The sequence below is a fragment of the Callithrix jacchus genome, chromosome 12, assembly GCF_049354715.1.
Source record: "Callithrix jacchus isolate 240 chromosome 12, calJac240_pri, whole genome shotgun sequence".
NCBI lineage: Eukaryota > Metazoa > Chordata > Mammalia > Primates > Cebidae > Callithrix > Callithrix jacchus.
Window position 1 is genome coordinate 28737435 of NC_133513.1, and position 23096 is coordinate 28760530.

General features: G+C 42.2%; 1 protein-coding gene across 8 annotated transcripts in view; it reads right to left on the reverse strand.

Moving 5' to 3' along the window:
* The window catches only part of XPO6 (exportin 6), a 119180-nt gene that overhangs the window by 54372 nt on the left and 41712 nt on the right, over window positions 1-23096 (reverse strand). For 5 of the 8 annotated variants that reach the window (XM_035267258.3, XM_035267257.3, XM_078345007.1 and 2 more), the window contains 6 exons: window positions 21964-22054; window positions 18548-18660; window positions 17544-17741; window positions 12442-12601; window positions 8951-9028; window positions 868-1321 (listed from right to left, as the gene is read on the reverse strand). In XM_035267258.3, the coding sequence (XP_035123149.1) occupies window positions 868-1321; window positions 8951-9028; window positions 12442-12601; window positions 17544-17741; window positions 18548-18660; window positions 21964-22054 (1094 nt within the window). Of the gene's footprint in view, window positions 1-867; window positions 1322-8950; window positions 9029-12441; window positions 12602-17543; window positions 17742-18547; window positions 18661-18985; window positions 19075-21963; window positions 22055-23096 lie in introns of all 8 variants that reach the window. The other 3 variants (XM_078345010.1, XM_078345008.1, XM_078345009.1) reach the window with 1 other exon arrangement.

A 23096-nucleotide genomic window follows, 5' to 3' on the forward strand; every position in this document is an offset into this window, starting at 1 on the left:
CCAAGGAAAACTGAGTAGAATATCAGCAACTTTTGCTGCGTAATCTGTAAATATTTACTAATTCGATATGATTTATTGCTTGACAGTCTCTGAACAGTCATCTGATTGTTCATAAGTCTCCAGCTTCCCTTGTTTTCATACAGCAGTAGTGTCATGTTAACCAGAGTTGTAAAATACATAAATGACCTCATCTGCAAGAGACATAAATAATGAACCCTGCCTCAGAGTTTAGAGTCATCTTTTAGAGTGCTTTAAAAAAAAAAAAGGTAGGTCATTGTAGGCTCTCCTCGAGAGGACAATAACAAAGGAATACAGGCGTGTGCCACATTAACCTGTGCACACATTAACATCCATCCTATTGTTTAATGAAAACTTGCCATTGGCGTAAAACTCATATAACAACAACATTCCTGTACACTGCAGGATGTTCACTTGGGAAAAGTCAAGTAGTAAAAACTGACACCAAGTGAGAAAGGGCGATTATAACTCCTGTACCTCCATGGACCTCTTCTCCTGTTCTTGGCTACGCAGGAGCAGCAGTCTCAGTCCCTGCACCACCTCAGACCTGCAAGCAAATAGTAAGGAAAAGGGGGCAAGAGGAGCAGAAGGAAGGATAGGAGGTGGATGGGGAGAAAAGACAACAAACCTACACAAGGCATAAGCACTTTTCAAACTCAGTCATTTCCCTTGACCACCCTAGCCCTTCCAGCTAATCTCAGACTTACTGGCACACACCTACCTTTCTGTTCCTCACCAGGAGCCCCATATTCTGAAATCAAAGAGGATTACAGATGCCATGCGGCACAGCATGGTAAACAGTCAGGGCCCTTTCTTTGGGCACACCGGCTCCACGCCTGGTTTCATTACCTCTCATCGAGCTCTTCTAGCCTGCTCTTCACTGTGTGGGCATTGTTATCCTTGGTGATTTTCTGCAGGAGGTAGAAAGTCTGCTGGAACATACGCAGTAAATACTCCTCGAATTCCATAGGCACACAGTTCTTGGACATGAGTTCATTGATGCAGGACATGGCCAACACCCCCAGCCGGCCACGCTCCTGACCCGAGACACAGTTCTGGCTGCTGCCGTTAACTGACGCCATCTTTCTGGCCCGGATGTCACAGCCAAATCGTGCAAAGTGGAATATGGTGGTAAGGAGGGATGGGGTGATGCTCGCAGACAGAGGAATCCAACTGAAGAGATGGGCCAGGCACTCCAAGGCCAGGGAACAGATATACTCACTCTCCACATCAAGGATGGGAATTGGCTGATTCAGCAGTTTGGCTGAACTAGGACTCTGCAACAGGTTACTCAGTAAGTCACCTGAAAATAAAAAAGGCTTTTAAACTATCCTGTATCAAATCTCTTACAAATGACTTTAAGTAATTCTCCTTCAAAAAAAAAAAATCAGTTTGGTTACCTATGAAATCAAAAAATAAAATCTATATGCTCAAAGTTAAATACTAATTAGGAAAATTTAACAGTAGAGCAAAAATAAGATAATTGATTATGATTCTTAGTGAGGGGGGGTCTGGATATAATCTTTACTGTTTTGAATTAAATTTAGTTGTAGTGAGATTTGCAGAACAGCAGTTTCCCAGGAGACATAAGGAAAGAGAAGATGGGATTATTCTCTGGCTGCAAAACCCCACGTCCACTCAAGTTTTTATTTCCCTGCTACCGTTCCCCCAAAACATGACTTTGCTTTTGAAAAGCATGATACATGCATAAACAAACAAATAAAAATCTCTAACATCACATACAGAGTTAGACACCAAATGAATTAAAGACTTAAACCAAAGGTAAAAATTTAAAGTTAACAGAAGAAAATATAAAAGTATTTGAAATATAAGAAAAGAGAGAAAAAGACTCACTAAAACTACCAAAAGGAAAACCTTAACAAAAAATACTGAAGCATATAATATCACAATTAAGAGTTTCTAATCAATGAAAAATATTAAGCGAAAGTCACCAGGCAAACAACAGACTGTGAGAAGATATTCACAATTTCTAACACCAAAAGGGACTAAGAGCTGAAACATATTTTATTTTAAAAATATATATTTTTAAATGCTACACATCAGTAAACACAACCCCAGTACAAAAACAGGCAGTTGATACGAAGAGACAATTTTCAGAGAAAGAAACTCTAAAGCATATGAAGAGATTTCAAATTCATTAGTAATCAGACAAAGCAAATTAAAAAGAGTCTGAAAAAATGTTGGTGAACGCCAGATGTCAAGTACAAGGAATGCACGCAGGAAGCTTCACAAAGCGCTGAAGGAGGAAGGGCATTCTGAGGAGGACCGGGCACTCTGGAGTCCTATTGAACATTCACATATCCCTTCGCCTGACCATTCTCCTTGCATGCTCCCAACGCAGCCCTCACACGGGTCCACGAGGGGACAGGCAGAGGTGCGTGAAGGAGAGAGCTGGAGGCAGTCTGGCCTCCTCCCTGGCAGGAGAGGATAGGGAATGCAGAGGCAGATATCATATCACACAGTGAGCAAAAGCAGAGGACTAAGGCACAGACAGGCAACAGCTTGGAGAGACCTTAAAAAGATAGAGTTAAATTAAAAGTAAGAAACAGAATGGTAGTTTCACCAAACCATTTACATATTAAAATACATGGACACAAAACTTAAGTTTTTACAAGAACATGTTACCAAACAAAGGATAGACCTTATCTACATTAAAACGGCTGTTGACTACAGGGAAGGGTGTCCACAGATTCAAAACTATTTTTAAAGGAATACTAAGATGTTCTTTCCCTTTTTCACTTTCATTATCTCCAAGTGTACAATGGAGGTTTCCAGAGGTTCTATCACATGGGATATTGCAACAGATAAAATGCAGAAGCTCCCTTTCACTAAGCCAAGTTAGAAATTTGCAAAACTGTAAAACAACAGCACTTTTTCTCAGTGAATTTTTCTGTTTACTTTGAAAAATGTAGTTATTTTTTATTCAAGTATATTATCTGTTAAATGTAATGCTTTCATCAGTTATTTTTAAATAAATTAATGACTATTTGTACATTTTCTCAGTTTTTCTATCAACAGATATAACTTACAAAGCATTTTAAGAACCTCAGGAATCCTTTAAGAGCACAGGGGCCCCAAAACCCAAAATTGGAGAACCCTGGGGCTACTGTGCGGAGCTGCAGCAGCAGTGTCATCAGGGAGCTCATCAGAGATACACATCATCAGGCCCTATCCCACACCCTACTGGAGTAGAGCCTGAAGGGGTTGGGGTCCAGGAATCTGTGTTCTTACAAAGTGCTCCAAGTGATTCTTATGCTTGCTTGATATTTGAAAGCACTAGACTAAAGGAAATCAAACAAAATGAAACAGGAAAAAAAAGCTGTAAAATTATTTTAGAGAAGACAAAAGAAGAAAAATATTCAAAACTATAACAAGAGGCCAGGTACAGTGGCTCACACCTGTGATCCCAGCATTTCTGGAGGCTGAGGCAGGCAGATCACTTGAGCTCAGGAATTCAAAACCAGCTTGGACAACATAGCAAGAACGCATTTCTACAAAAATTAGCCAGGCATGGTGGTGCATCCCTGTAGTTCCAGTTACTCAGGAGGCTTAAATGGGAGGATCACTTGAGCTTGGGGATGTCAAGGTTGCAGTGAGCTATGATTGTACCACTGTACGCCAGCCTGGGTGACAGAGCAAGACTCTGCCTTTAAAAAAAAAAAAAAAAAAGAAAACTGTAACAAGAAGAAAATTTTCCTGAAATAAAGATGTGACTCTACAAAATGAAAGGGTTTATCCTGTTCCAAAAAAAAATGATAAAGAGTGATCAATACTAAATGTTTAAAATGAGGAAGCAGTGTAGGCAGAAAGAGCACAAATACAAAGGAGAAAATACCTCAGTCAGATTTCTCTACAGTAACATTCACAGCCTGGGGACATTCTCTCAAACATGCAAAACCTCGGTTAACTCCACAAATTCTTCTCAAGGAGGATACTACACAAAGAAACCACACAGGTAGAAATAAACCAAAATGAAGAATTAAGGAATGGAGAAGCTGTAGCAAAAGGATGCACCAGCATCATATTACATACAGACTAAACAAACGTAAGACTTAAATAGGGTGCACTAGCTAACTTTCCCATCTTTTTCAATCAAGAAGTCCCAAAGGGCTGGGCGCGGTGGCTCACGCCTGTAATCCCAGCATTTTGGGAGGCCGGGGCGGGTGGATGGGTCAAGAGATCAAGACCATCCCGGTCAACATGGTGAAACCCCGTCTCTACTAAAAATACAAAAAATTAGCTGGGCACAGTGGCGCGTGCCTGTAATCCCAGCTACTCGGGAGGCTGAGGCAGGAGAATTGCCTGAACCCAGGAGGCGGAGGTTGCGGTGAGCTGAGATCGCACCACTGCACTCCAGCCTGGGTAACAAGAGCGAAACTCCGTCTCAAAAAAAAAAAGGTCCCAAAATACATGGTCTAAAATTAAACATGGTGGGGTGGAATAAATAAAATAAAAATATGTAGTACAAAATTGATTTTCTTAATTTTTTCTTAACCTTATAGGTATCTTTTAGAAATTAATATCTCTTGTGGAACAAGCACCTCAAAGTCAGCAATTCCTTAAGTTTAATACCTTCAGTTAAATTGAAGTAAAACCTGGCTGGGCATGGTGGCTCACACCTGTAATCCCAGCACTTTGGGAGGCCAAGGAGGGCAAATCACTTGAATTCAGGAGGTCCAGACCATCCTGGCCAACATGGTGAAACCCCATCTCTACTAAAATACAAATATTAGCTGCACATGGTAGTGGGTGCCTGTAATCCCAGCTACTCGGGAGGCTGGGGTAGGAGAATTGCTTGAATCCAGGAGGCGGAGGTTGCAGTGAGCTGAGATCATGCCACTGCACTCTAGCCTGGGTGACACAGTGAGACTCCATCTCAAAAAGAAAAAAAAGGGGGGCCAGGCACAGTGACTCATGCCTGTAATCCCAGCATTTTGGGAGGCCAAGGCGCGCGAATCACAACGTCAAGAGATTGAGACCATCCTGGCTAACACAGTGAAACGCTGTCTCTACTAAAAATACAAAAAATTAGCCGAGTGTGGTGGCAAGTACCTGTAATCCGAGCTACTCGGGAGGCTAAGGCATGAGCATTGCTTCAACCGAGGAGACATAGGTTGCAGTGAGCCAAGATCGCGACAGAGAGAGACTCTTGTCTCAAAAAAAAAAGAAAAAATTCAAGTAAAACTAGAATTTGTTAATAAAACCAAAAAATATATAATTGGATGCCATTTTTGTCTTTTTATCTGTCTTATCTCTGTGGAGAGATGTCTGGAGTGATCAAATATTATTTGATGTTCCTTCTATATGAGATATTGGGGTAAATATTTACATTTTATTTGTACTTTATAGCACTAGGTCTAAAATGTTTGGGTTTCAGAAGTCCTCACTCTTAAAAACTACTGAGCATCCCAAAGAAGAAAGCTCTCATTAGGGTTACTTCTACTGATATTTGCCATATTAGAAATTAAAGCTGGGAAATGTTGCGATATTTAATTCATTTAATTATAAAGCCATCATGTAAGCATAAATAACATTTAAACAAAAAAAAAAGCTGTATTTTACCCAAAAATAATCACTGAGAAGAATAGTCCTGTTTTTTGTTTTGTTTTGTTTTGTTTTGTTTTGTTTTGTTTTGAGATGGAGTTTTGCTCTTGTTGCCCAGGCTGGAGTGCAATGGCACAATCTTGGCTCACCACAACCTCCCAAGTCCCACCTTTCTATAGACAGGAATACAGGAAAACATTTGCATGAAGATATGCAATTTGTTAAGAGTTTGGGAGGAAGGAGAAAGTACTGACCTCAATTCATGCTCTCTGATATATCCTCACCCTGAAGAATTTTTCATCATCATGTATGTACAGATCTATATTTGAAACTACATACCATGTGCATGGGAAAGATATGATCCCTTAATTTTACTGCAGAACAATCAAAGCTAACTCAGAATTGCCGAAGTCATATAATCTCATTCTGTGCGCTTTTTTCCCCATTGGTCCAAGCAAAAAGAAGTGAAGATGAGAGGAGACAAAGGAAGATGAGGAAGCTGCACAAGTGCAGCAGGAAGGAACAGCCTCAGCAGGTGGGGGGCAATGTCCACATCGTCCCTCATTTATCCTCAGAGGAAGCTATTCTCTTTTTATAGTCAAGGACATCAATGGTCAGAGAAGGTAAAGGATCACTCAAGGTCACAGAGTAAGTGGCAGGGCCAAGACTTGAAACCAGGAGAAGAAATTGGACAGAACTGGTGAGAACAGCCAAGAAGGCACAGCTAGGACGATGAACCGTGCAACTAGACTTGGAATTCCAGGGTTCTGGTAGGGTTCCTGTGCCCACTCTGTTCACTGGCGATGCAACCCCTGGCAAGCAAGAGATGGACCATCATGTGTTTCACAGCAGTCTGGTCTAACTGAGTGATCACTATTGCAGCTGGTTTAGGAGTTCAGGTAACAATTTGGGGAACTATGCTGAGAAATAAATCACACATACCCCTTCAAACCTTTTTCTACATCCAAGCTATTACAGGAGTTGTTGCAGGAACTAGTATTAAGAGAAAGTATATGGAGAAAAGGAAACCACAAGCCTCAGGGGGCTACTGGACCTGAAGGGCAGGGCGGGAGAGTCCCGCAGGGGCTGAACTGGGGTGTGCTAAGGAGTTCGTTTGCTTGCTTCACTGGGCCCTTTGGTTTCTCAGAATAAATTTTCTCTAGAAAACTGATATGGTCAAGAAAGCAAAACAATTTTTTGGAAGTTTTACTGCTTAACTTTGTGTCTTAAGTGCACAAAAAGAGTTGAGCAAAAGCATCAAAATGAATGATGATTACATCATCAGCACTGTCCAAAGAACTAATGACTTCACCTACATTACCATAAAAAGAGAAAAAAGTATTTTAACAAATGAACATGCAATTTTTTTTAAAGGGGAAGTATACCAGCTTAAAAGTTTACATAACTCCCTGGGCGCCCCACAGGCTCAATTTATTTTGCTATTTCTTAAATACAAAAATCCAACACTTCAAAAAATTTTAAGAGACAATTCTCAAGAAATAGGCCCTATATTTTAGGTTTTGTTCCATGCAAATGTCAAATTAGTTCACATTTTATTCCGCCCAGCCTCATAAAGCCTAGGCAACACATAAAAGAGGTAACACAAACTTCTGGTTTGTATTATCTGACATTCCCCAACGTGGCCTTAGGAAAATAAGAGCCTATCAAAGTATAAACGGAGTTAGCTCGGAACCTCTCTGGATGAAGCCAACTGAAACACAAACAAGTGTTTCTTCTACCATAAACTGCTGCCGCTAACAAACTACATACCAAGTACTCAAGTGTGTAAAACAAATCTAACTCCAAAGAACTAATCTTGGCTGGGTATGGTGGCTCACACCTGTAATCCCAGCAATTTGAAAGGCTGAGGCAGGCAGATTGCTTAAGCTCAAGAGTTTGAGACCAGCCTGGGCAACACAGCAAAACCCCATCTCTACAAAAAATACAAAAATTAGCTGGGCATGTTGGTGTACACCTGTGGTCCCAGCTACTTGGGAGGCTGAGATGGGAGGATCGCTGGAGCCCAGGGATTCGAGGCTGCAGTGAGTCATGATCACCGCCACTGCACTCCAGTCTCGGTGACAGAGAAGACCTTGTCTCAAAAAAAGAACTCATCTTCGCAAACAGAATTTACATGAAATGACAAACTTAACTGCGGATATTCCAAGGTATTCGTTCACTCATAAAATCAAACCTCTGAATCATTTCCAAATGTTTCTTTAATCATCCAGATACTGCAAAATAGAAATCTGCCGAGCCACCTCAAATATCTACCTAAAGAATAAAGGTTTGCCAGCAAATACAAAGTTCCATTTCCTATGAGCTTATAATGTGCTCTAGAACTCTATTTTTTAATCTAAGCAGTATGACAAATGGCCCGCTAATAATCTTTAATCCAAGTAAGATAAAGAAAATTTGTAATAATTAGGGCACTAAGAGCACTACTCAAAACTTCCTGATATATTTCCAATTCTAGAGTAACTCTGCAAGAATTTCAATTTCCACATACTAAGAGCAGGCTACAGAAAACAGCTTGGGCTTAGAGATGTCTGACGTCAACAGCCTATCTCCCTGAAGTAAAGGAGAAGATGTAGAAATATTTCTCATTAGCCACATCAACCTTTACAGTAGAGGAAGAAATATGTGCCAATTCACAGGACGTACTCTGCTGGAAAAGCATCTGTGATCATTTAGTGTAAACAGCAGCATTTAGAAACTAAGGTTCCTGTTCAGATACAATTTCCTCTTTCCATCCATCCTTGAAAGTAGTCATCTTTAGATGAACTGCACTCTGAATTTTGAAGCAGATATTAATTAATATAACTGTGGACAATAACAACAGCAACCAGTAAACTATTTAATAGCCTCTGCAAATATACTTGGCTTTACCAAATGACTCCTAACCAATATCGATTCAATGCTAACTACTGCATCCTGGTCCCCACTCTGGCTTGGCCAACGTTAGTCCAACGAGGAAGAACGCACTCAACATTCCTACTTCTATGTCCTCTCCTGTGGGCTACTGCCCGCCTCCTGCCATCCCTGCAGAAGGACAAGCAGACGTGTGAACCCAAAGGCTCATACCAATCTCAGCAGAAGCACATAGTCACGACATTTGAGCAAAAGAAAATGAGGGCAACAACCTAGCAGTTTTTTTTTGGCAGATGATCAAAAGGACTATTTTTTAATGTAATTTTTAAAAATAGAGATGGACTCTATGTTGCCCAGGTTGGTCTTAAACTCTTGGCCTCTAGTGATCCTCCCACCTCAGCCTCCTCAGTATGGAGGACTACAGGTGCAAGCGACCACACCTGCCTCCAATTAACATTTAAAAAGAAGAATGCCTTGGCTAGCAGGCAGACCATACCACTGTCTCCTGAGGTTGGGGATGGTGGTGGAGTGGCAGCAGTAACACTGTGTTTGTCCCAGACAGTCTCCAAGATACCTACCAAGAAAGGAGAAACAGAGTTATAAGAGAAATAATGTCCAGCATATAAAATTCAGATTTAGAGAAAGTTTCTTGATACCTTTGCTCAAACTTCAGTATTTGAACATCCCTCTCTTGACCACGTCCTCCTCCAGCTAGCAGCTGTGCCTCTGGACTTCACAGCTATCTTTTGGCTCTCCACTGCTTCACTGTGGCCTTGCAGTGTGGCCTCTCCCCACTGTTGCCTCCAGCACTGGTCTTTGCCAGAGTCACCTGGTTGCTGCGTACACTGACCAGTCACTTAATCCCCATCCTCCTTGACCATTACAGGCCATAGCCTAAACCCTTCTCTGAGCCCGTAGCACCACTCTTTCCTGGCTTTTCTCTGGTTTCTTTGAACTCGATTCCATCCATTTCACTATTACCTCCATTCTCTGCCCATGAGTCACTTAAACATGCATGTTTCCCCAGGTTCCCTTACTGGCCTGCTTCTCCTCTCATTTCACTCTCACTGCTGGAGTGACTCATCCACTGCCATGGCTTCAAGAAAATATATTCTGAAGCTTCTCAAGTCTCTCATTCTTGGCCCAAACTCACCTTGACTATATACACCAAGCTCTGCGTCATATGACGAGGGCTCCGAAAATAAGGCAACACGATCACAGAGCTGCATGTCTACCTGCTTCCTGGACAACGCTACATGCATATCCCAAACACAACTTTTCATTCCCCACAAACCTGCTACCAAACCTCTTTCGTTCCTCACGCAGGAAACAGGCCAGAAATTCTGGCCTCTGCTGGCCTCATTTAGCCTCACCTGACCCAGCCTTCAGCCCACCCCACAGATGTGGCCTTGCTATGCTCATCCAGCTGCTGTTCCTTCTACATGCGTCCCCCTCAACCTCTGACCTGCTCTCCTCCTCTCAATTTCAACTTGACCTTTCCACCACGAGACTAAACGCCACGTGCCTGTCCATCAAAATTCCATTCAGCTGTCACCTCCTCCAGGAATTGCTGCACATAAAACATGACTCTATTATAGCTTTTAAAACACCTTTCACTGTTTACTTGTCTCTCCCTGCTCAAGAGTAAATTACCCGAGGGTGGGAACTGTGTTTTGTTCCTCTTTGTACCTACAGAACCAGGAACATAAGGTGATCATAAAGGCTTCTGAAAATACCTTATTCTCAAATTTTTCATATTAAAACCTGGATAAATATTGAAAGCATTATGCTAAGTGAAAGAAGCCAAACACAAAAGATCACATATTGTATGCTTTCATTCTTATGAGAATTCCAAAAAAGGCAAATCCATAGAGACAGACTAAGTAGATTAGTGAATGCCAGGGACGGGGGGAGAGGAGAATGGAGGGTACTGTGAATGGGTACGAGGCTTCTTTTTACAGTGATGACAATGTTCTGGAATCGGACATTGGAGAAGGTTGCACAACCTCAAGAACGTGCTAAAAGCCAGTCAATAATGCATTTTAAAATGATTAATTTTATCTCAATTTTTAAAATATTTAATATGCTGCTAGGCACAGTAGAACACAGTTATAAAACATGGTCCCTAACATTAGAAATTTAACATTTAGTTGGGGTGTCAAAAAATGTGCTTGAAGCCAGGCACAGTAGGCGCATGCCTGTAGTTTCAGCACTTTTGGAGGCTAAACCAGGAGATCACTTGAGCCTAAGAGTTAGAGATCAGCCTGGGCAATACAGAGAGACTCTGTGTCTACTAAAAATACAAAACTTAGCCAGGCACGGTGCCACATGCCTGAGTTCCGGCTTCTTGGAAGGCTGAGGTGGAAGGATAGCTTAGGCCCCAAAATTGGAGGCTGCACTGAGCCATGTTCACATCACTGCACTCTAGCCTGGGCAACAGAGAGACATCCTATCTCAAAAAAAAGGAAAAAGAAAAAAAAAGTGCTTTAAACGAATAAATACTCTGAAGGTTTAGGTTTACCCCTGGGGCTTTAGGAAGGGGTTGGGGCAGCAAATATCAAGATTTTTTTAAAAAAAAAAAAAAGGAGCCGGGCGCGGTGGCTCATGACTGTAATCCCAGCACTTTGGGAGGCTGAGGCGGGTGGATTACGAGGTCAAGAGATCAAGACCATCCTGGTCAACATGGTGAAACCCCGTCTCTACTAAAAATACAAAAAATCAGCTGGGCACAGTGGCGCGTGCCTGTAATCACACCTACGCAGGAGGCTGAGGCAGGAGAATTGCCTGAACCCAGGAGGCAGAGGTCGCGGTGAGCCGAGATCGCGCCATTGCACTCCAGCCTGGGTAACAAGAGCGAAACTCCATCTCAAAAAAAAAAAGGTGGGGGGGAGGGCGTATCACCCTCCTCTATCACCAAGGCTGGAGTGCAGCCTCAAACTCCTGAGCTCAAGCAATCCTCCTGCTTTAGCCTCCTGAATAGCTGGGACTATAGGCTTGCATCTCACACCCAGCTAACATTCCCCTCCCCAGAAATGGGGGTCTCAATGTGTTGGACAGTCTGGTCTCAAACTCCTGGCTCAAGTGATCCTCCTACCTCAGCCTCCTAAAGCACTGGGATTACAGGCATGAGCTACTGCACTAACCCAAGTTTACATTTTAAATCAATGGTTCTTTCAGCCAATTTTAAGTGCCTACCACATGCCAAGCACTGAACTGGAGATACAAAAAACAAAGTTCCTAGACATATGAGAAGAAGCCTGGATAGAGGAGTTAAGAGTTAAAAACACTTCTTTTTACTACGAGATTCCCTCAACTAGCAAGCCCAGGCTCCCAGCACCCCCAGGGCCTCATGGCCAGGCACTGCATACATGCCTCCCTAGCAAATAGGTCTCGAGGTAGCACAGAGAGGCCACCCCGGGCACCCAGGGTACTCCCCTCTCCTCCTACCTTCCTGTCTCCTGTTGTGGTTTGCTTTCTGTTTATTCTTACCCTTTACATATTGTCACGAGGCTCTCATCAAACAGAAGAGACAAAATGCTACATACAACTACAACCTAGTGCACAAGGGGCTGGCTCCACACCACATCTCACTTCCTTACCCAGAATGGGAAATTTTCACATCCTCCTACTCCAACTTCTCCTGATCTTCAATTCAAACTATTTTAAATAGAGTGCTTGCCACCCACCTAACTTACCATGTAGCGATCGGCACTTAAGCATACTCCTATGACCTGGACTCTACCTCACTGATCACAGTTACAGGGAGGACCAATTAGTGAAAGACTATGAGGAAAATAAGGTACAAATCTATTTTGCGGTCCTACTGTGTGCTAGACACTGGACTACAGGTGTTGGGAATGCAGCTTCCCATTTTCAGGCTATCTCAGAAATAGCACAAACAAGTGCCCAAAACTGCTGAGTGCCAAGGCCTGAACTCTGGGCTTCTGTAAGCAGGCCTCGATCTCTGGGCACTGCCATGTTGCTCACCTGTCAGTAGCCCAAGCACTGTCTGCACCTGGTCCAGTAGCAGCTTCCGTAACTCCTCCTTCCGAGCCACACTGAGGTCCTCACGGGGACAAGCAAGCTCTTCTGAAGTTGTCTTCAACATGATCAGCCCGAGGGGGGTTGTCACAGGGGACTGGATCAACTGCCAGGAAAAAGCACATTTTGAGCAGAGTGTTGGACTCATAAAGTACAAAGAGGACTCAGTAGCATTAAGCTGTGAAGCATCTGTGTGTGTTTAATCTTATATGAACATAAATCAACACTTTAGAAACTTCACTTGGAGGATATTTAGGTAGCTTTTTTTTAACCATTCAAAATACACTCCATCATATTTTATGGACAAAATTCTAACACCATGAACTTAAAAGCAGCTAGAAAACAATGCTCTTGACTGGGCGCGGTGGCTCACGCCTGTAATCCCAGCACTTTGGAAGGCCGAGGTGGGAGGATCACGAGGTCAGATGTTTGAGACCAGCCTGGCCAACATGGTGAAATCCCATCTCTACTAAAAGTACAAAAAAATTAGCTGGGCGTGGTGGCATACACCTGTAATCCCAGCTACCCAGGAGGCTGAGACAAGAGGATCACTTGAACCCAGGAGGCAAAGGTTGCAATGAGCTGAGATCGCACCACTGTACTCCAGCCTGGGCAACACAGCAAGATTTTGTCTCAAAAAAAAAAAAAAGGAAATACAGGGTACATTCCTTTACCTTACAAATAATTCTCCCTATCACAGAGCAAGGAAAAGCTCATCCCTAAAGAGCAGGACAAGTACTCAATAATGGGAATTTAAGGTAAATTCGAGTGTCTTCAGAAGCAGCACTAGGTAACCAGCAGCAATGAATGATGCATCTAAAACGCTCCAAACAAATTCAGGTCTCTTGAACACTAAAACTTCGTATATCCTCCACAATCTTTCTTTTCATTTTCTACAAACTGCAACTATTTCTAACACTGACTTAAATTCAAATAATGCAGCATGGGGGGACAGGAAATTTCTCTTTATGCAATGAAATAGAACTGATCTTTGGTAACCACCTCTTTCATCTGGAGACCTCTGGCTTATCAGTCTATATTCTAAAAGATTCCCATTACTTCCTCCTTTTCCTTTCTTTCTCCTCTACCTTTCATCTCTATTTTCCCCTCCAGTCCTCATTCTTACTCTCTCAGCTGGAAATGATTCACAACGCCAAATATCCCATTTGGCAATATACACTCTCCTATAAATATGAAATGCTGTGCTTCCCAGAAATAAAAATCCCCTGTGATATGGAAAATCTATCTGCAAGCTCTCCTTTCTCTTACCATTTATAGGAAGGGGAGAAGGTCAGGCAAGAAGCCAGGTGAAAAAAGAAAGCTATTCTTTACTTGAAAAAGAGCTTGATAAAATGTGTTGTCTTCTCATTAGCTTTGTACCCAGAAAGCTTTTTATTAAAATGGTGTTTCGTTTACCATCTTCACATCTATAATTTAAGCTTGTAACATAGGTAATTTCTGCAATCTAACAGACAATAAGCTCCCGTAGGTTGAAGAACAAGTTCAGGTTTCTAGTGTGAACTTCTGAAAACGTTCCATACACAACCCAATAAAAGAAACAGCAATTCTCTCCTATGCTGCTTGCCCCTTAAGTATCTGGCCCCAGGCACAATGTGACCACAGGTTCTGCTCAGCAGACTTCAGGAATGTAAAGAACAGGTTCTAGAACTGTTGGTGTCATGTGTGTGCTGGCATATGTGCAGTCTGGTGGGAAGGAAAGGGGTCAGTTTCAATTTCGATGATCTCTCCAGCAGCCTAGAAAGGGCATAACCAACCCACAGCACAGTAAGTTTCTTCCTGGGAGCCCAAATCAACCCCTCTCTATCCTGTCGTGGTGGTCACCACAATCATAACAAAAACTGCACAGCTACCACCCAACAAACTGTCAGAGTTCAGAAAACACAAAACCATGCACTCCAGAGTGCAAACACATCATGAGCCAAAAAAAAAGAAAAAACCTTTTAGATGATTTACTCAAAGGATCATGTGATGGTGAAATGGATTCCAGAACCAGTTTGGAATTAGTTACCAATACCTGAAGAAAAAGTTTACAGGTAGCCCTACATATCCATGAGTTCTGTATCCCAGGGTTCAAACAACCACAGACAGAACATAATCAGGAAAAAGAAGAAAGGATGGCTACATCTATACTAACATATACAGTTTTTTCTTGTCATTATTCCCTAAACAATTCCACATAACAACTATTTACAGAGCATTTACATTGTATTCGGTATTGGAAGTAATCTAGAGATGGTTTAACCTATACGAAAGGATGTGATAGGTTACATGCAAACTATGCCTTTTTGTATCAGGGACTTCGGCATCCATGAATTTTGGTATCCAAGGGGTTCCTGGAACCAATCCCCCACAGATACAAAGGGATGACTCCACTCTATTATCAGAAATGTCAGCAATTGAGCACTGATCATTCTTGACAAGGCTTATATGCCATTGTCTAGTCCACAAGAATAAATAAGAAGCAGGACATAACACAACTGGAACGGGTTTCGAAGATCACTTAGTCCAACCCTCTCATTTTACAAAGAAAGAAACAGAAGTTTACGTAAGTGGGAGAGTTGCTAAAATCAAAGAGGACTTCAGGCTAGGGGCAGTGGCTCACATCTATAATCCTAGCACTTTGAGAAGCCAAGGCAGGAGGATCACTTGAGGCCAAAAGGTCAAGACCAGCTTGGACAACATAGTGAGACTCTATCTCTATATATTAAAAGTAAAGAAAAAGATGACTTTACATGAAGTTGGGTGCAGAACTCAAACCTGCTGCCTTAGTCTGGCTCTTTCTACTCTATGGTGTTTCAAAGTCAGGAAAGCTAAATGAGGTTAAACGAGTCATTTCTGAAGGGGTTGGAAAGGGGCGGCAGTGGAGAACAGAGGACAACTAGCCTTTTTAAACCTCCAGGAACCCTTCACCTAAAAGTGCCCTTCCAAATCCTCATTTATTACAAATAATTATACTTCAAATGTAGCCAGGAAACAGTCTGTTCTTCAAAAGGACCAATCCCAACAGTGGAACTGTAGCTCCTCCACACCTGCTATCATCAAGCCTGTGACTCTCTGTCTCAAGGTCCCTCGCTTCTTGTCACAGGACGTACCACTAACGAACCCAGGAAAAGATGCACTTAGACTCCCAACCCTCTTGGTCTTTCCTGTCTCCAGTGGGCTTCCCTAGCTCCCACTTAAGAGAGCCATAGAGAGAGTTACCATAACCATCCTCAACTTGGAGTGAAGGCAAGTATATCGGACAGACAGCAGGAAAATGTCTCCCGCCCTGTGCCCCCGTCCAGGGCTACTGGCCTGCTTGCCATTCCTTAGGTTCTCTGTACTTGCTATTCTCACTGCCCAAAATACTGTCCCCCTAGATACCTATATGGTTCATCCCATCACCCCTACTCAGGTTTCTGCTCAAATGTCTGTCCCAGAAAGGCCTTCTACAAGCAACCCATCTAAATACAACCCCCGCTGGTTTCTTTACCTTTCCCTGGATTGAGTTTTCATCATAATGCTTATAAATGCCTCCAACTGTGTACCTGCTTATTGTTTGTTGATGCCCCTGTCCCCGCCCTGAGATAATAAACTCCAGGAAGGCAGTTTGGTGTTTGTTCATTACTATATCCCCTCAGGTACTTAGTGTTCAACAAACAGTTGACTATTTGAATAAAGGCATGAATCTCCTTTGCAGTAACAATCCCATAAATCTCTAGATAAATGAAACACTATACAAAACAAAACTAAGTGAAGCATTTTTGTGCCCCTTTGAGTGACTATCTGAGAGAAGCACTGTGGATACTGAATTCTTTTCTAATTGCTGCATCATTAAAATGATTTATATGAAGAGCAGGCAGAACATAAGAAGATGATATTTTTCTGGAAAATCCTACAGTGACTGAGACTATAACCAATTTTCAAAGAACTTTATTTCCATAAACTGTATATAATACCCATTTCCTGCATACTCAAGACTAGCTCAATAACATGAAAATGTTTCCAACTTCATCACAGGAAATGAGCAATAGCATCTCCCTCATAGCATTTAGGTCCCAACTACTCCCTTCTGACTTCTAAATCCTAAACCCACATCCACACTTTCTATTGTCTCACTACTTATTACACAGAAGGAACACACAAATTTTAAATGCATTTTCTATCAAACTGAATTCACCATCTTCTGCCCAAACTCATTCCCCTTCTTTCAACCTTGGCCTGAAAAATCTATCTGAGCCAGAAAACTAGAAGTCATTCTAGATTCCTCCCTTCTGACCCCTCTCACCTAGGGCCACTGGCCTCCTGCCCCTGTTCCCTGGGTGCCTCACCTCCACCTACCACCTACCAGGTTGTCTCCTTTTGGTTTAGATCATCTTCATCCTGCCTCCTTCCTTCTCACCTCATCCCTCTGCAATCCAGACCCCAGCTACTAGCCATCATTCCATCATAAACATGTAGCCATGTTTTCTCCCTTCTCAAAACTTTTCATTAGCTCCCTAGGAAGGACTACGAATCGCACAATGGGACCCCCCAACCCTTCCTGGACTGGCCTCTGCCCATCAATCTAGCCCCTTGCTCTACTACTTCACCATCTCACATCTCAGCCCAACAATACCAGGTCTACATGCTATGCCACCACAGCATTCTGCATATACTTCCACAATAATTACCATATTGTTGAATAATTACTCTTTGCACAGCTATTTCCCCCACTAAATTCTGAAACTACTGAAGACCTCACCCTTGTATCCCCAACATCCGATACAGCACCTAACAGGCTTTCAAATCCTGGCTGAACAGAATTGCACAAGAGGTTAACAAGGAGATTAGGTCTTCCCCCTACCCCCTGCCCACTTTCTTCACTGCACAAAGATATAATATGCCTTAGAAATACGAAGTTAAGTGAATACAACAATCTGTCCTACAATAACCTCACTACTGCAGTTCCAAAATGCTAATCTTTAAAGTCCTCTTGAGGACAAGGAAATAAGCACTTTAACAAACAAACTATTTACAAGATAAAGTTTCCTTGGGCATATCCTTACCTGTAAAATGTTAGTAAAAAAGTCGTGGTAGAACATGGGCCAATCCTGACGTCCAATATCAACAATAACTTTGCAGAGCTTGTTCCGTATAAAGTAAGGTAAGGTTTTATGGTGAGCCAAAAGGAGTTTGGGCAGGCAGCTACGGATTTCCATCTTATCCTGAGATGGGACCCCAAGCCACATTTTATTGATCAGATTCTGAAAAACAAATATACATCTTTTAAGTTAACAATCTATACACAAAAATAACTGGTTTTCATTCCGAAAGTAGTTATACCACTTCAATAAACAAGAACCCCTTTTTAAAGAAAGGTTTGGGGCAATTTAGCAATAAGAATAATAAAAGTATTTAAATCTTATGACACAACAATCCCATTTCTAAGAACTGCCAGACAACAGAAACAAAAAGCTGTATGTGCACTTTTTTATACCCCTGTCTCTAATGGCCACCAAAATATAATGGCAGAAACAACTTCAACGATCAAAAACAGGAGGATGGCTTGATGAATAAAGGTCGTAACCACATATGGGGATATAAGATAAAGTTAAGTGGGGAAAAGCAGAATACAAAATAGCATGGGCAATGTGATTATAGTTAGATTTTTTAAAAGGTGTGCACGGAAGACAAGGATTGGAAGAGAGGTGATACAAATAAAACTCTTTGTGGTTGGGGATGATGGTATTACAGTTATCATCTCTCCTCCTAAAATGTTTTTCTTTAATTATCTTTCCCTTACCAACAATAATAGGCAGGGAATCGTTACATATTACCACAAATGACCTACCTACTTAACCCTAAAGTCAACCATCCCTCTTACCTTTCTAGTGTGGAAGATGGAAGGTGCCCCAAACACCAGACTGCTACATAAAGAGAGTATGTGGGACGATGTCCCGGAGCTGAGCTACCCTCTCCCAGCACAGCACAACTCCAGCCTGGTGCCGATGATATGGTAACACAACTACAAAATCCTTTGCATAAGAGTATAAAATTACTGACAACTTACCTCAAAAACTGTTAAACTGTACATCATTACATAGTCATTCCTAGTGCTGGAGAGAAAGTACAGGCAGAATCTCCAGGCTCCTATTTGCTGGGCAAAGTTATTAAGAAGCTCCTCTGGAAAAGTTAAACGGCAACAAAAGAAAACTATGAAAATACACGAAATTAAGACAAGGCTGGGCTGTCTTATTATTACTATTGAAACATGCCTCTCTGCATAACCAGCGATTCTTCAAGATAGAATAAATCATACAATTTTTTTTTCGCATCTGAGGTGGCCATGGACACTGACAATGTCTTCAGCCATCTAAAGCCAATAACCTTGCTATGGATATTTCTCTAGGCAGAGAAACTTTCACTGCTAACATTCTTATTTATGCTAATGTGTGGCTTGAATGTTCAGAGTACCATTCCATCTTCTTTAAACTGCCAGCTAACTTACTTCCTCTGGATATGAGCTACATTCTAGCGCCTCTCCATTCCTCTACAAATCTTCAGTGGAGTACATTGTTCACACACACAAAATGATGGCTAGAAAGGCAGAAAAAGAAAAGATTAAGACTAACCCTACCAAAATAAGAAAGGAAAAAATACAAGAGAATTCAAAAAGGCTAACTCTTCATTTGGACTCGTTTTATTTTAAAACACCGCCACCAAAAAAGTGAATCAATCTGTGACAAGAGCGGCCCTGTCCACACATCACATTGGTTAGAATCGATTTTCCTCCTCCTTAGGCTGCTGATGGCATCAGCCAGAATCCACAAGGCAGCAAGCATTACGGGGCTACCATCATGTTTCTGGACATACTGTCCCTCAGTCACCTTGAACTGCTGCACTGGTCAAGAAATATAATCCAAAAAAGGGGAAAAGTACAAAGGCCCACACCCTTGAGAGATTCTAGAAAGCCTCTGGAAGCAGAACACAAAGCAGCTTGTTCTAATCCTCAAGTAGTTGTTCTGCTAGTTCCCTACAACGTAACCTAAATGCAATGAAGTAGTCAGTCTCATTTAAAAATCCATGAAAAGGCCAGGCACAGTGGCTCACATCTGTAATCTTAGCACTTTGAGGGGCTGAGGCAGGAGGACTGCTTGAGGTCAGGAGTTCAAAGACCAGCCTAGGCAACATTGCAAGACCCTGTCTCTACAAAACAATGAAACACTTAACTTGACATGGTGGTACATACCTGTAGTCCTAGTTACTCAGGAGGCTGAGGCAGGAGGAGACCTTGCTATGTTGTCCAGGCTGGTCTTTTAACTCCTAGCCTCAAGTGATCCTCCTGTCTCAGCCACCTGAATAGCTACGATTATAAGCGTGAGCCACTACAGCCAGATGGCTATTTAAAGAAAAAAAAAAAATCCAACAACTCAAGAAAGTGTCAAAATGAACATGCTATGGTGTGCCTGAGGCTTTAGCACAGGAGGCCGAGGTTGCAATGAGCTATGATCATGCCACTACCCGCAGCCTGAGTGATAGAGCAAGACCCTATCTCTAAAAATATGTATATTTAAAAAAAGTAAAAAATAAAAATAAAATAAAATCTAAGCCTCTTAATTTTAGATCATTCCAAAGAGGGCTCATGACTAAAGACTAAAGTTCTCTATAGGATGCCACAGCACTCAAGGTTGCTGTTTTCCTAAGGAGATATAAAAAAAGGGAGGAAACTTTTTTTTATAGAGATGGAGTTGCTTTGTTGCCCAGGCTGGTCTCAAACCCCAGGGCTCAAGTGATTCACCCGCCTTGACTTCCCCAAAGTGTTGAGATTACAGGCATGGGCCACTATGACCAGTCAAAAAAATTATTTGAATAAAAATAGAAGTTAATTACAATTCCATAAAAGGAAGCTAACAGCCTGCCCTAATAATTAGGCAAAGGTTTCTGTGAATCCCAAAGGTGAGGTCAAACCAGACCGGAATGGAGGAACTCTGGGCTCTGTTCTAGACTGAATCTGACCCCAAGTGAGTCAATGCTCCTCCCTGATGCTTCTATTTCCTCCACTCTATAGTGACCACATAGTCCTGCTAACAGCTCCATCAATTTCTAGAGCGTTGATTTACTTTTGCTAGAGGGTGGGTGGAGCCCCTTGAAAACGCTTCCTTTCTTTCTCTGCCAAACTAGGAAAAGCCTAAGTTTATCCTAAGACCGTAGAAAAGAAGCAGTAAGTGGTCCAAGCCTACACACTCAAATAAAGCTACAAGGACGAGGTACAAAGAGAACTGAACTAAGACAAACCCACTGTATAGAACCAAACCCCAGGATTCCCCCAGCCTGCACTCAAATTCGGCATCTGGAACATCTGGCTACTTAAATTTGTTTTAAGATCAGATTCGCATATGAACACGTCCAGAAGGTTTCACGTTCAATTCATGAACATAGAAGGTGAGCAATATTTGATTTGCAAATCAAAAACTAAAAGAATCAAAAGCATTTCAATTATAAGCTTAAAAAAAGACTTCAAAGAATACAGTCGAGTGTCAGAATAACGAAGACTAACGGCCAGTCATGGTGGTTCACACCTGTAATCCCAGCACTTTGGGAGGCCTAGGCGGGCAGATCACTTGAGGTCAGGAGTTCAAGACCAACCTGGCTAACATGGTGAAACCCCGTCTCTACTAAAAATACAAAAAATTAGCCAGGCGTGGTAGTGGGTGCCAGCAATCCTAGCTACGCAGGAGGCTGAGGCAGGAGAATCGCTTGAATCCAGGAGGCAGAGGTTGCAGTGAGCCAAGATCACCTACTGTACTCCGACCTGGGCAACAGAGTGAGATTTCGTCTCAAAAAAAAAAAAGTTTGGAGACAGGATCTGGCTCTATTGCCCAGGCAGTGGGAAGCCCCCAAAAGCAATACCAGCTATGGGATTTCTAGGCACTATTAGGTTCAGATCAGAACACTACACAGCAGAACATATTCATTTTTATACTTTCCTAAGTTGTTGTTGCTTTTATTTAAATAATCATCCAGGCGCGGTGGCTGGCACTTATAATCCCAGCTATTCAGGAAGCTGAGACAGGAGGATCACTTGAGGCCAGGAATTCAAGACCAGCCTGGGCAACATAGCTCTGTCCTACCCCACCCTCGACCCCCAACCAAAAAAAGTGACAGGCTTCTTATACAAAAGTTCAAAAACACTGCTGAAATTAAGATTCATAGTGATGGGTTTTCTTTCCTTTGGTCAAGTGGAGGGGTTTTCCACTTGACCAAAGGAAATTTCTACTTGACCAAAGGAAAGAAAACCCATCACTATGCCCTTGCAGTTGGATTTACAGACCTCCCCAGCCACCAGCCAGCAGAAACAGAGCAAAAAGAGAAAGAACTCAAGGGGAAAGCATGCAGACTTGACCAGTCACGGCTACTAACAACTTCTTCCTCCCTACAGGGACCTCTTCTTTATAAATCCCTCTTTCAAGTCAATGCTCCACTTACCTATCTCACGTTTTCTTTCATTGGTCGTACAATCGTGAAAAAATTCTGTCATCAGACTTTCCAGTGCCCTGAGAGAGGCTTCTTCAGATGCCTAACAAAGGAATTTGAAAAAAAAAATCAATAAACTGCATCTTCAGTTCCATTGTTTCTCAGTTCCTTCTAGATCACATTCAACAGCAAGAGCAATTTACTTCCTCAAAACAACTTGGTTCAACATTCTTCAAATGCATGGTATACACCAGAAAAACTGAAGGGAATTTCCCAGCTGGCTCGAAACCCAATGCTGTTGCATCCTCTATAAATTCATGCTACTGTGCAGCTGATTTGCAATTAGGTATCCTAAGGAAAGGGGAAATTTAAAATTCAACTCTAGAATAATGGTTCAAAGCAAATTAGCAGCCCCTGGCCCTTCCTGAATGGGCAGAGTAGGCAGACTCCAAAAGGCAAGCGCTCCTCATTGATTATCCATCCCTGAAACATTTTCCCTGTGTCTGAATAATTTACCATATTTTGATTCAGAGCACTTATATCAAACTGCTTCATGAATTCTCAGGGGTTCTCTGGGGGGACCGGGGAGAGATTTTTTTTAAGACACAGGGTCTCTGTTGCCCAGGCTGGAGTACAGTGCTTCGATCATAGTGCTACAGTCTTGAATTCCTGGACTCAAGCGATCTTCCTGTCCCAGCCTCCCAAAGCAATGGCACTACAAGTGGGAGTCACTCACTACACCTGACCACAGATTTTTGGAGGTCTTTTGAAGGCACTGCAGGAGTCACAGTCAATTCTCAAGCTCACAGAGATTAAAGTGCAGCTGAGAATGAAGCTAAATAGGGATTCAAAATTAGCACCTATAAACCACAGATCCACAGTGAGAACCAGACTCTCAGTAGAACTGCTCAGGTTGGAAATGAGAGGAGAGGAAGCCCAAGGCCCCCAGGGTTCACCCTCTCCCTTTGAGGTTCTATATGGAGCCCCAAAACCCACTTCCTTTATTCTAACTCAAGTACCGGGATCTCAGTCCTCCCAACGACCTTGAGTTAACACTCCATTCCCAAACCATTTGAGTCATCACTGGTATAATTCTACCCCAGAGATAAGCAAGAGCCAGCAGCAGTTCTGATTGTTTAATTATT